The sequence below is a fragment of the Leucopleurus acutus genome (assembly GCF_964270905.1).
Source record: "Leucopleurus acutus genome assembly, chromosome: 4".
Taxonomy (NCBI): domain Eukaryota; kingdom Metazoa; phylum Chordata; class Mammalia; order Artiodactyla; family Delphinidae; genus Leucopleurus; species Leucopleurus acutus.
The window spans coordinates 31,088,744-31,102,837 of NC_139146.1; the positions used below are offsets into that span (position 1 = coordinate 31,088,744).

General features: G+C 39.7%; 1 protein-coding gene across 1 annotated transcript; it reads right to left on the reverse strand.

The window, feature by feature from the left end:
• Positions 1-1,210: 1,210 nt before the first annotated feature.
• OSTC (oligosaccharyltransferase complex non-catalytic subunit) lies at positions 1,211-12,553 on the reverse strand. The gene is made up of 4 exons (XM_082837886.1): positions 12,359-12,553; positions 8,615-8,708; positions 6,728-6,925; positions 1,211-1,780 (listed from the first exon to the last, which is right to left on the reverse strand). Exons 1-4 carry the CDS (start codon positions 12,495-12,497, stop codon positions 1,762-1,764), a joined length of 450 nt encoding a protein of 149 aa, XP_082694012.1. The 5' UTR covers positions 12,498-12,553; the 3' UTR covers positions 1,211-1,761.
• Positions 12,554-14,094: the final 1,541 nt, after the last annotated feature.

Consider the following 14,094-nt stretch of genomic DNA (forward strand, 5'->3'; position numbering starts at 1 on the left):
TCTCATTTATTTAACCGCTGCTGATGTTAATAATGCTTGGCAGGTTCTCTATCAGGCTGTGACATTTTGGCTTAGTGTCCCCAAAGCATTTTAAGTCTACTACAAGGTATGATTTTTTCTTTCGCATAAAACATTGCAATTTTACCAGCAAAATTATTTAATTACATTTCATTGTATCTAGTCAAGATACTTTTATTTTACCATAAATACAAAAACCAAACCAAACCAAAAATAATAGTTGTGACACAGAAAAACACACCAAACCTTAACAGCACCATCTGGTGGTGCTTGACAGGAACTGCTCACTGCTCAATCATTCAGGGAAAGACCTCTTGAAACTGTAACACCTTTGTGTTATCTTCTGTCCATCTAGTGTAATTAAGGTTTTAAAATAAGGCCAAATAATGAAAAATATAATTAAAGTTAAATCAAGGCTTTAAAGTTGGTGAATACATACAGGTGTTATGTTCCTTTTTCAGAGCTCTGGAGTAGAGTAACCTCCTCTCCCCACATCTCTCATCACCAGAGTAGACTATTAACTTGTTTTTGTTTGTGGTATTTATCAGCGTCTGAAAATTTATAAACATTTTTTTATCTTTTGATAATTTGGCTTCCCTGCAAGGACATAAGCTCTGTGAGGACAGAGCCCTTATCTCTCATCCCTATAATCCTCAGTGCTGCCTGGCAAATAGGTTCTCAAAACTTTTTGAATAAATGAATCTTTTGAATTTAATGAACAGTTACATTTAGATCAGCCTTGGAATTATGAAAAAAACCCACCTGAGAGAAAATTTTACTGTAAACTTAGAGATCATGGGGTAAGAATTAAAGAGGCCCTGGAGAAGTGAAGTCCATGGCCAGTTAAGGGAGAACCAAATGACCTGGCTAGAAGAAATTAGGGGAAGACCAGACTGGTCTACAGATGTTTTTATGTGCCCCAAACTGTGTTAATTACTGCAGATGAATGCCTGAAGGGAGCTGTCATCTAACACAATCACATTTAAAACAACACTGGCATAAATGGACAGCCTGTGCTGGAATATTTATAGGGACACGGAGTTGCTACCTCACAAGGCATCCTGCCAACTACACTTGGAGACTTCAGGCTACCAACAGGAGCTTAAGACAGTCACAAGATGGGAGTGGATAATTACAGACCAAAGAGTAATACAATCAGTTGATCAAAAGACAAATTAAAAAGGTGTTAATTAGAAAAATTATTTATTTCTGCTCCTTTCATACATCTTATTGTTCAGGTAACAGTCTTACATACATATCTGAAATGATGCACTGTCACACACTCTGTTTAAAGGCAAAGCACCACAGGGAAAGCTGATCAGCTGTCCAGAGTTCTCAGCTTATGGGATCTCACTTCCTGATTTTACATTAATTTCCGAAGGTCAGAAGTGTCATCTCCAAAAAATGTTAAGGGGGTTGTAAAAAATAATCACTTTATTCAATATTATAGTTGTAGAAATGAAGTATATTTTCTTTAAGAAATGAAAAAAAGAAGAAAATGCCACTTAACATCGTTGGTACATCAGTATAGGCCAGCAGGAAAAAATGCTGATAAGCTTGTCTCTGATACCAAGAAGACATTCTAGTCCAAGTTATAACACATTTCCTCTGTTTTCACTAGATGTTTCTTTTCTGCTGCTTTTCATCCTTTTCCATATTTCATATCAGAGGACTGGTACAGCCTTTAAAACTTCATTAACGGGAGCAAATTCAGTATCCACCGATTTCTTCACAAAAGGCACTCTAACCCATCAGATAGCCCCTGTAAAAATAAAATTTATAAACACAAAAAGTGAAAAGGAAGCAACATTTCAATGTGTCCCAAACAAATTTTATGATGAATCAAATGACAATCTGAAAAAATAATTGTGTGATTCCTCATTATGGTTCTTATTTCAAATCTTGCCCCCCAATAAATACAGTACTGGGTCTGGGTTCCATTATCCTTCTCCCTCAAAGGACAAAGTTACAAACCAATATGCTAAACAACAGAGGATGAGAAAAAAAAAAAGTAAAGAGAAAAAAATGTTATGTAAAAGTCAAAGAAAGAGTCAGAATCAATTTCCTTTGGACTCTCACAATTGCCAACAAACATCACAAACCTTTTTCTGGAAAGAAGCTGGTTTAGATTTCCTGAAAACCCTAATATTACCAAAGGAGAAAGTAAGAGGGCCAGGAGCTGTTCAGCCTGGGAGGCAAGTCCTCGCGCCCTCCAGAAGCAGTGTGCAGAAGCGTCTGCCTTGCACCTCTGTTTCTTTAGGAAATGTCTTGATGGCAGGCAGCGGGCATTAGCTATAGCTGTTGAGCAAGTCAAACTTCACACTGTTCAAATAGGAAATCCTTTTACTAAATGTACAAGTTGGACCCTGAAATACCCTTTAAATTAAAGTATTAAAAGTCTGCTTTATAAAGTTCCAAACTTTTTCTTTTGCAATAAATCCTTGCAACCTATTATTTAGGATCTGCAGGATCAAGGAAAAAACAGATTGTGTAAAACTATCCACATTAAGAAAGGGTTGAATACACCCTGTACCCGCTGATGCCTTTAGAACTCCTCTCCTTTTGATCCTGCCTCTAACACGAGTGGGTAAGCTTAACACGAATGGGCAAACGTCACTCAGTTTCCTCATCTATAAAATGGAGTTACGTCAAAGGAGTTTAAGGATTATATAAGAGAATCTACTAATACAGTAACTGCTATTCATGGTAATAAGCACTTGACAAACATTAGCTATTATTAGTTCAGTGTCTCAAATTTCTTCATCACTAAGGTGGGGACAAAAAACTACTTCATAGGGCTGAGATCTACTATAGTGCCTGACACAGAGCAGACACTCAAGAATTTCCTCCCTTCCAGCTCCTGGACTCACCTGACTCTCTTGGGTCTTGGGTCTACATGCAGCCAATGTGATCTCCTTAGAACTCATTTATCCCTTTCCTTCTGCTCTACCAGCCTGGTCAATCCACACTCTGAGTACAGAGAGAACTTTCACCTCACACAACCACTGTCACAACTCTGAGACAAACAATACTTCTCCCCTCCACTTCTCCCCCCAAAACTGAATAAAAAGCCTCTTAGTGTATACATCGACTTTGAAGACCGCCTCATAAATTTGCTACTGTAATGCCTGACATTTCACAAAAGGCAAACTCTAAGACCTAAGCTTCACAAGCAAAGAATCTGAAAAAGAACAGACATATGTATATATATAACTGAATCACTTTACACCTGTACACTTGAAACTAATACAACACTGTAAATCAACTATATTCCAATACAGAATAAAAATGTTTTTAAGAAGATTAAACCTACAAAAAAGTAAAATAAAATCTTTGGGGCTTCCCTGGTGGCGCAGTGGTTGAGAGTCCGCCTGCCGATGCAGGGGACACGGGTTCATGCTCCGGTCTGGGAAGATCCCACGTGCTGCGGCGCGGCTGGGCCCGTGAGCCATGGCCGCTGAGCCTGCACGTCCGGAGCCTGTGCTCCGCAAAGGGAGAGGCCACAACAGTGAGAGGCCCGCGTACCGCAAAAAAAAAATAAAAAAATAAATAAATAAAATAACATCTTTGTCAGATAATTCTAACAGCAAAAACAAAAAGAGACCTAAGCTTCACAAGAAAAAAAAGTTGAAGATTTTAAGAAAGTGTCCACTAATATTTGCACCAGTGGAAATTACTCAACAGCTGGCTCACACGATGAAACAAAAGTACTGAGGACTCTTTAGAGACAGCTGCCTGTCATCTGCGTATACTGATAGGTGAACATGCACTTTTGGACACACATCTCTTGATACAGTTATACGTTGTGGTATTCTTCCTTGTAATTAGTATATGACCTATGCTTATGCATCAAATAAAGCCATGTTTTAATATGTAAAATTATATCAGTAGAGAATACATCAGGTCTTTTAAAAAGCATAAATCACAAAATATAAAGCTAGTAGTACCATTTCACTGCTATTGTTCTCTCCTTTTTAAAGGTACCTCTTGTTAAAGGTGATATCAGACTCTCTGTGAGCGTGCAACCCTGGAAGTTATGAAGCATCTTATAGCATAGCCAACCTTTATCTCAGATGTTAGTGACTTATTTGATCTGAAAAAACTCATGGTTACTGATGTTTCTTTACTTTTTGTTGTTGCTGCTGTCCCATTTATTATATATCAAATTGCTTATATACGATGGGTCCTCAAAGAGAATGTATGCGCAAGACACATCCCTTTCTTGCTGGTGGTACTAACCACACCCCTATCATGTGCAATATGTAGGCTCACAGACCTGGCTCATCATCTCTTTTGGGGCCTGCAAATATTCCAGAAAATGCAACACTGTTGCTTCCCTTATTTTCCCAAACTGTCCACTGTTTCTTCCCACTCCACACTCAAGGTACCAGGCATTAGGAGCTGTAGATGAGAAATCATATCAAAGAGGGGATCATAAAGTCCCTCCTCTTAAAAATGTAAATCTTAGATTTAGCTGCACAGCAAGTTACAAAAAGCAGCAATTTTCTATTTAGACTATTGTTCTGCTTTGACTATATCTAAATATAATTTACACCCAAAACCCAGAGTATACTCTGTTGTTGTTTTTTTTAAATATCAATTATTTATTTATTTTTGGCTGTGTTGGGTCTTCGTTTCTGTACGAGGGCTTTCTCTAGTTGTGGCAAGCGGGGGCCACTCTTCATCGCGGTGTGTGGGCCTCTCACTATTGCAGCCTCTCTTGTTGCGGAGCACAGGCTCCAGACGTGTGGGCTCCGTAGTTGTAGCTCACGGGCCTAGTTGCTCCGCGGCATGTGGGATCTTCCCAGACCAGGGCTCGAACCCACGTCCCCTGCATTAGCAGGCAGATTCTCAACCACTGCGCCATCAGGGAAGCCCAGAGAGTATACTGTTATTTCTTATTTCCTATTGTTACCTTAGTCAACAATCTTGGAAACTGGCCTATAGAATGTGGAAAAGACAAATGTTTACATAAATAATTGCAAAAGTAAGACAGAAGCAATCCAGAGAATTAAACATTTTTCAAAACCTTTTTGTAAGTAGTAGATTATCCTAAAAGGATAATTTAGGATAATTATCCTAAATTTAGGATAATTTAGGATAATTATCCTGTTGTCCTAAAAGTCAAATGCTCAAGCTAAAAGAAAAACACACAGCCTAAGGAGAAGACCTAAAACCTTAAGGAAGAATGGGAAGCTTAAGCAGAATGAGAACAAATCTGGTTCTATGGACAAAACCAGCTCACTGCTTCTGTTCTGCTATATGCCTCCAAAGGTTCTTTCTGTTTTCATTATTAATTTTTAATAGTCTCTTTATCCTCTCTGGGAGCCGCCTCTTTTCCTGTTTTGCTGTGAAAAACTTCAGACTCTTCTATTGGTATACCTTTGGCAACAAGGGTAGAACAAAGAAGAACAAAAAGAGGAGGCTGGGGCTTCCCTGGTGGCGCAGTGGTTGAAACTCCGCCTGCCAATACAGGGGACACGGGTTCGTGCCCCGGTCTGGGAAGGTCCCACATGCCGCGGAGCTGCTGGCCCATGAGCCATGGTCGCTGAGCCTGCGCGTCTGGAGCCTGTGCTCCGCAACGGGAGAGGCCACAGCAGTGAGAGGCCCGCGTACTGCAAAAAAAAAAAAAAAAAGAGGAGGCTGGAGTCTCTGTCCTCGTACAATTTAACAAATGCCCCAAATTTTTCCCAGGACAAAAATAAGAGCCATTGGCAGTCTGATGGAGCTACATGGCCACAAAGATATTCAGCTGACAAAGAACACTGCTCTCTTTTCCCATATTGCAGGGTTAAGATGGGAACATGAGTGCAGGATAAGTATTTGTGACTTTCTAGAAAGTCTGTCCATTCTATCTCAGATGTGTTATAGATACGGACAGGTTAAGCCACAGAACAAGTGAACTTGTGTAATTCAAACACATTCCTATTTTCCCTTCTACTGTCTCATAATAAAATCAGAAAATATCAGTTTTAAGAAATCAGTACAGTTGACACTTGATGTTTAACATATTCCCTAAAAAATGAATTTTCTAAGAGCTAATCTTTGTATGATATGTTTGCCCAAAGTTCCTGTAGTTACTAATGTATCCATAGGTGAAATCAGAATATAGGGAAATGTGATCAGACTCATCTACATTTAAAATGAAAGATCTCAAACAGAATTATAAAAGTTGCCATAAAACCAATTTATTTTTGTTCTAAAGATAGTGTTCGTTTTCTGAATCAAAATAATCTAATATACATATATGAAATCCTTTCCCCATCTTTTTGGAGAGGCAGTAACTCTCCTTTCCTGTCCAATGCTTAGTGGATTTTCCTCATATCAATATTCAAAGAACAGCAGCAATTAATGGCTCAAAAGTATTCCTTACTGTTATTATTACTGTGGGAATTCCATATGTTACAGATTAACCAAAAAGCCCTTTACAGAAATGTCTCCAGTCAGTGGTCACTGATGCTACAGCAAAATAACGGGATTTTCTCATGAACATGTATGGAGATAACAGTCAGGAAGACCTATTCGTCTCAATTTTGCTACTAACTATAGCTATAACCTTGAGCAAGTCACAAATTTCTCTGGTTCTCGAAATTTTCATCTGTTTAAATAAGGTTTAAATTAAATCTCCTATGATTTTATGAGATCCAGGTAATTATGTTACCAGTTTGCAAGTTAAGGTGCTGATTATACGAAGTACTTAATAACTTACGGCAGTTTCATTCTCATGAATACTCTAGCCATGAAAAAACTCAATAGGACACAGACGAATCCAATGAATAAAAGGAGAAATCTATTGAGCTTCGGAATGTTTGGTGCATTGGATCGGTCCAGGATTATGAAACCTAAACCTCCCATTGTAAACAGGAAGCTGGATGCGAGTCCTTCCATAATATACTGTCCATTTACTCTGAAAAAGAAAGACCAGAGCAAACAATAAATGAAAATTCCCAGAAAAATAAAAAACTTTTTCCTTAGACTGAAATTCCTATTTCTGCTAAAACATTGTTGTGCTTATTTTTTTATTACCCTTACAACTATTTTACCATATTTCTGGCTATTCGTTTCAATAAATATTTATTGAGAGCCTATTATGTACCAAGCACTATTTAGGTTCTGGGGACACAACAATGAACAAAACAGACACAAATCTTTGTCTTCATGGAGCTTATGCTCAAAAAAACCTTTCAAACTTCAACTAACACAACTGCCTATTAAAATCAATACTCATATATATATATATATATACACATATATATATATATTTTTTGGCCACGCCACACAGCTTGTGGGATTTTCGTTCCCGACCAGGGATTGAACCCGGGCCCTCAGCAGTGAGAGCACAGAGTCCTAACAAATGGACCACCAGGGAATTCCCAATACTCATATATTTTAATTATTAGCTTAAAAAGCCAACTAATATATGTACATGAACACTTTACCCAGAACTTTAGTTTTTGAAAATTATGTTATTTAAATTTCTACTATCAATTTCAAATTAATTTTGAATTGGTTAATGTTTCCTGAGTTTTAATAATTAATAAATCTCTTGTTTCAAAGTGAACTTTTTAAAAGCAAGCAAGTTCTTAACTAAGGCTTCATGAACCCCACAAAGACATCCAGCAATATATAAACCCTTAAATTTTTGTATATACCTGTATCTGATTTTTCTAGAGGTGAAGAACTTTCAAGTTCTGAAAGCTCACGGACCCCAAAAGGCAAATTTCTCTGTTAAAGATATGATTTATACATAGGCACATATAAAGAAGGTATATACATTTTTGCTAAACTAATTGTTTTAATTGAAAACGCAATACACGCAGCAGTTTCAAAATTCAAACTCAGGTGACGAGACAGTGAAACGTCTCCCTGCCATCAAGATCTCCTGTCATCCATATCCCCTCCACAGAGATCACAGTAATCTTTCCAGGAATATTCTATGCATGGAATACCACTAACGTAAGTGTAAATACAAACATATAGCTATGTTTAGGTAGATAGTTACCAAGTGGCTTGTATAAGGCAATACAAGAAGCACTGCTCAGGTGAAACAAACCACACTGTTTTGGTGTTCATTGCCTACATGGAACTCCCAAGTCTCAAAAATTAGTTTTCCTATGTAATAGTATATCCAGGGGTCCAAAGATTTTTTCTTAAATGACCAGACCGTATGTATCTTAGGCTTGCCGGCCATATGGTTTGTATAACACAACACAGTAGCCTGAAAGCAGCCATAGATAGTACAGAAACAAATGGGTGTGCCTATTTCCAATAAAGCTTTACTTACAAATAAACAGGTACCTGTGGTTTGCTGACCCCAGAACAGCCTATAAATGAATTTTAAACTGATACCCTCCTTTAAATAAGTGAACATGTCAATCACTGTGAAATATTTTATTTCCTAATAAGTGAATACATAAATAATATATTTCTACTCTTGTTCTTGTCCACTTCCTGCAATCTCTGAATTTAGCATTTTAAAACAGCTAGTGCCTAAATACAGATGCACCCAATAGGTTGCACTGTATTTTTAAATAAGCAGGCATGCCTCAGCAATCTTCCTTCCCACCAGCAAATCATTCAAAATGTTATCTTTTACCTGTAGGCCAAGAAAGCTACTGGTCTCTGATGCCCATGTTCATCAGTCATGGAGCCGACACTTGGAGGTTCAACGATAACATCATAAATGATTCCTAAATGAAAGACAACAACATAGATTAGATTGGATTCCTAATTTTAAAATAGATTTAGAGTTTTTATCGGTCTCTAAAGGTTCATTTATGTTTAAATAGGACTGCTTTGATGTATTATTATAATCAAATGAGGCCCAGCTTACCTCCTAAACTTCAGATAAACCAGAATTTATCTTCAGAAATTCAACTCAGTATTTTAGAATGACTTGCAAAACATAAAAGAAATTCATTCAGTATTGTTTCAAACTCAAGAATGACTCCACAATAAAGCAGATTTAACATTAAAGGCTATTTTTAGTTCAAGAAAATGTTCCACATATACTTGGATTTGTTTCTTTAAATTAAGAGGTAACTAGAGAAATTTTCTTGCTTGAAAGTAAAATGAGACGTTTTAAAATCACACCACTAGGCAGACTGGCAATACTAGAGATTCACAATCCTTAATGTTAATATCCATCATTATGTCATAATGTCATCATGATCATTTATGTTAATGTCCATCAACACTGTTTCTCAAATCTCCCACTGTCAACGTCTACTCTTTATCTTCACTGTTTTCCATCATCCCCACCTCCAGCTTTTCTTAAGCACAGCAAGACTGTCTCCCTCACCTTTGACTAACAAAACAATCACTTGGGAATTCCCTAACTCACCCCCACCCCCCAAACCAAATCTACAAACTGGAACCTGCATCCATCCTCACCTCCAGCTACAACAGAGGAAGAGTCCCTCCTCCTATCACCATGGGATCCCTTTTGCAATAATAAGGACTCCGTCCCCCTTGCCATTTCAGAGACTTTGTTCCATGGGCTACCTCTTCTCTTTCCTGTATTTTCAACCTCTTTTTCCCTACATCAGCTTTCCCTTGACACCAGATCCTCCTAGCTAACGTTCTACTTCTATGCTTCCTTTTTGAAAGGGGGCCAGGCTTCCTTCTGGAGGAAAAAAAAAAGGTTAACTGTCTCCACTTCCTCACTCATCCTTCATTTTTCAGTTCACTCCGATCTGGCTTCTGCCACCACTGATATTACTCTTGCTCATGGAGGCTAATGGCCTCCATGTTGTCAAATTCAAAGGACACTTTTCAGTTCTCTTATTAGGAGGTCTCCCAGCAGTGCTTGATCCAGTTTACTAAATCTATTTGCTTGGGGTAAAAAGATGGCTTCTCATGGCTTCCGTGACACTCCTGTCCATGTTTTCTTGCTACCTCTCTAGCTGAGCCTCATCTGCTATAAAACCACTCAACGTTCGGAGTTCCTTAGGGCTCAATCCACATGCTCTTCTTTTCCTACCTTCTCTCTCCAACTGAACTTATCCCTTCCCAGGGCTTTACTATGCTAATGATTCTCAATGTGCCAACACCTACCGAATCATGTTAGCACTATTAAAATTAGATGTAAGCTCCCTAAGAATAGAAACTCTATGTTCTTCAGTATCCGGCTCATGGGAGGAGTTCAGAAAACATCTGTTATTGACTAATTTCAACACAAACCTCTTTTCTCAGTTCTAGACTCCTATCTGCAAACTTGACATATCCAACTAATTATATTTGGTTATGTCCAACTATTATTTATCCCAAAGTGACCTCTGGGTTCACCATTCCCAACCAAAAAAACTGCATTTCTCTAGTCTCAGAAAATGACACTTCCACCTACTTGGTGCTCAAACTAGACACCAGGAAACTTCCTTCACGTGTCATTCTCCCCCCACATCCAATCAATCATCATCAAGATCCACTGAATCTATTTCCAAAATATCTTTCATTATACATTCCTCCACCTCTAGTGCCATCAACCTTGTCTACTCTAAGTCAACTACAAAACCCACCTAATTGGTATCTCAGTCCCGCACTTGTCCATACTTTCCCCTCTGCCTAGATACGCTTTTCCCGAATCTTTCAAATTTTGGCTAACATGTCATTTTCTCAGAAACCACATTCGAATGTAAATGATGTTCCTAAGTCTGATTGTTTTTACATAACCTCTTGTTCTTTTCCTTCAATGCACTCATGGCAATTTGCAGTGGAAAAACTAATGTAATGGAGAAAGATTTATGTGATATTTAACGTATCTCAACCAATGACATTATAAGCTTCAGGAGGGCAGGGCCCTTATCTGTTTCATTCATTGTTGCCTCCAGTACCTAATGCCTGGAACTTAACAGGAACTCAGTACATTATTTGATGAATATTTCTCAGCAATAAATATTGTTTATTTATAAAGGTACACTCAGTTTCTAGAAGACTCCTTTCCAGTGGCAAAACCGATTCCTTGTATGAGACAGCTCATGGCCTTGGCCACTAAAAGGTGTCCTTTCACTTTCCCCCAGAAATTAGGGCAAAGAATCTCCCCATTACAAACACAGATGGAAAAAGTGCCCAGAGTGAAAACTGTGAGGCTTCCAGCAAAGGCCCTGGCTCCAAGGGAGGTAAGGGTTACAGGAAAGATTTCTAGCAGATGAAGACTTACTAAAAAAAAAAAAAAATGCCACATGCATTTTAAATTTTGTTTATTCAATCCAGCACCTATTAATGTGCTGAGCAAATGTGAACGCTAATGCAATGTTAGGACAGTATCTTACCAACATAAAAAATATTTTAAACGTAATTTATTTAAATGAACATAAGTTAACTGCCACTGTTCTAGATTTGGGAGGAGGGTAAATCCAAAGGTTCATTCTAGAACTAAGCCTGCATGATTTCAGATACTTCCCTCCTCAGCGCCAACTATTTTCACAAGACATCTATGAAAATGAAGATGTCTGACTATTCCCTTAAAAACAGAACCAGCTGCTCTTGCTGTCCCTAATCTGTGGAGCTTTAATTTTATCATTTCCAAATTAAGTACCCCACTTCCCAAAATCTAAAAGTGCAGTAGCAGCGTTGAGTAAATCATGGAACTGCGGCTTGAAAGGGTGGTAGCTATGAAAAGACTGTAGCCGGATTGCCAACTCACCACTATACAAAGCGACGCCCCTTTTGCAAAGGACAGGATAAAATGACAATGCAGTGTTCAACGGTAATGCTATTTTCCTTATTCTTTAAATTTTCAACTTCCGATCTCTCAAATACGCGATATCTTCTGCAAATCTATCTCCAATCTCAAATATTTATCAAACTGTGGTTTCGAAAGATTACATTCATATTTATTGTTGATCGGGGCAAAAGCAACACCGAACCCTTAGGTTTGAGCTAACAAACCTAAAGGCTGTCAAGTCTCTTCCGAAGTTCCAGGGACCGTAGACAAAGAGAAGGTAACAGTCCCACACCCTCCTGACCAACCGTGGAAGTAGAATGGGCCAAAAGAGATTTTCCCAGGGCCTTTGTCAAATAACTCACGGCATTCAATAAAAGGAGCAACAATCTGGGCTTGAAAAATATATTATTCGGCTCGGACCGCCCGGCTAAGAGGTCAGGAGACGGAAGGCAATGGGAGCGAGAACAGGAGTCCCCTCAAGATACAGGACAGGGCGTGAGGGCAAATAAACCTTTGGGCCGTTAACACTCGGGACCCCAGAGTTTCCCTCCACCCTCGGAAAAGATCGAGAGGAGAGCGATGCTTTCCCGGGCTGAGAGCCGAACAGACGCGCCCCGAGGGCGGGCCGGCTCCCCGCGCCTCAGCGCCTCTCGGGCCCCAGGCAGGACGAGTTACCTCCGGTGATGAGGAAGTAAGACACCACCACCAGAGCGTACACCGTCATGGCCGACGGCATGTGCACCCAGGGCGGCTTCTTCAGCTTCAGGTTGGGACATTCGAGCACTAAGAACGGGACTCGGTACAAACTCTCCATGTTGGTGGGGGCACGAGCAGCGGTCGGCCGCCAGTCCCACACGCCCCCCGGCAACAGGCCCGCCCGCTCTTCCCCCGGCGCGTGCGCGGGGAAGGGAACGGCAGGTCCGCAACGCTCGGAGGCAGAGTTTACACCCATAGAAGAAAAGAAGAAACTATAAAAACGGATAAGTGACATGAATCAAAAGTATGTATTATTGAATCTTGTGAAGCATAAATTTGAGTAAGAAGCTCAGTTATAACCAATGAATAAACATGTGATTTCTGTACCTTCCAGGACCTGCATGGCTTCAGACGTGGCCAAGCCGGAGCAGCAGAAGGACCAGGATCGATCTGAGCCCCTCCCACTTGCTGATGCTGGGGATTTGGAAGCTGATTGGACGCAGGACGCTCTAAGTTCCCAGAGGCAGAGGATGAATGGGGGACGTTTGGAAAGCTCTGCCTTTTTTATTAGCGGGTTTTTCAAGAGCTTGAGAAAGTCCTACGTTGCTGAGCTTTTACTTCCTGATGTAGCAGTGGTGACAGTAGTAATAATTGTTACTAATAATTGTTAAATTAATGTATTATAAAATAAAAATACATATCTAGTTTAGATCTATCACAAAGGTCAAGAGGACATCTCCACAAGATGTCTAAAGCGGATACCTTGACGTGACCAAAATACTATTTTTTTTTTTTTTTTTTTTTGCGGTACGCGGGCCTCTCACCGCCGTGGCCTTTCCCGTCCCGGAGCACAGGCTCCGGATGCGCAGGCCCAGCGGCCATGCCCTGCCGCTCCGCGGCACGTGGGATCCTCCCAGACCGGGGCACGAACCCACGTCCCCTGCATCAGCAGGCGGACCCCCAACCACTGCGCCACCAGGGAAGCCCCTAAAATACTATTTTAAATAACCAGTGTCCTCTGCTATTTTCGTAAATGCGAAAATATTTCAGCCCAAAAATCTTGAAATCGTCCTGATTGCCCTTTTTTAAACCTCCGTATCCAAAGTATTAGCAGATCTTTTTGGTTGTACTATCAAAAATATCTTTAATTCATCCACTTTTCTCCATTCCATATTTACCACCCTAGTGGAAGCCACCATCATCTCTTGCCTGGGCTATGTTTACAATCCAAGTGGATGAAAATATTTGATGGAAAATTTGTCTTTGGGGATGGACTAGATGGCCTAAACATTTTTGTTTGTTTGTTTTCTGTTTAGTTTTTGTTTTTTATATACTCTCTTAAGATACTGCTAATACCTGTTTTCTTTTGGAATAAGAGTTCAAAGTGACTGGTTATATAAATCCAGGAGAGACTGATATCTTTATAATTGAGCCAATATTTTTATGGTTTTTGTTTGTTACTGAGCTCATGGTGTTTTACAGGATGGTATGCATTGGTTCTGCACTTTAGTGACTCGATTACTGAGAAATTGTTTAAATACCACAGTAGTAAAAATATTTATAAAACACTGCAGCATGTAACTCTAAATACAGATGAGGCTTGCTGCTCTGATTGTTTAACAGTGAGAGTCTCGGGAAGCAGCCGCATAGCACAGGGAGATCAGCTTGGTGCTTTGTGACCGCCTGGAGGGGTGGGATAGGGAGGGTGGGAGGGA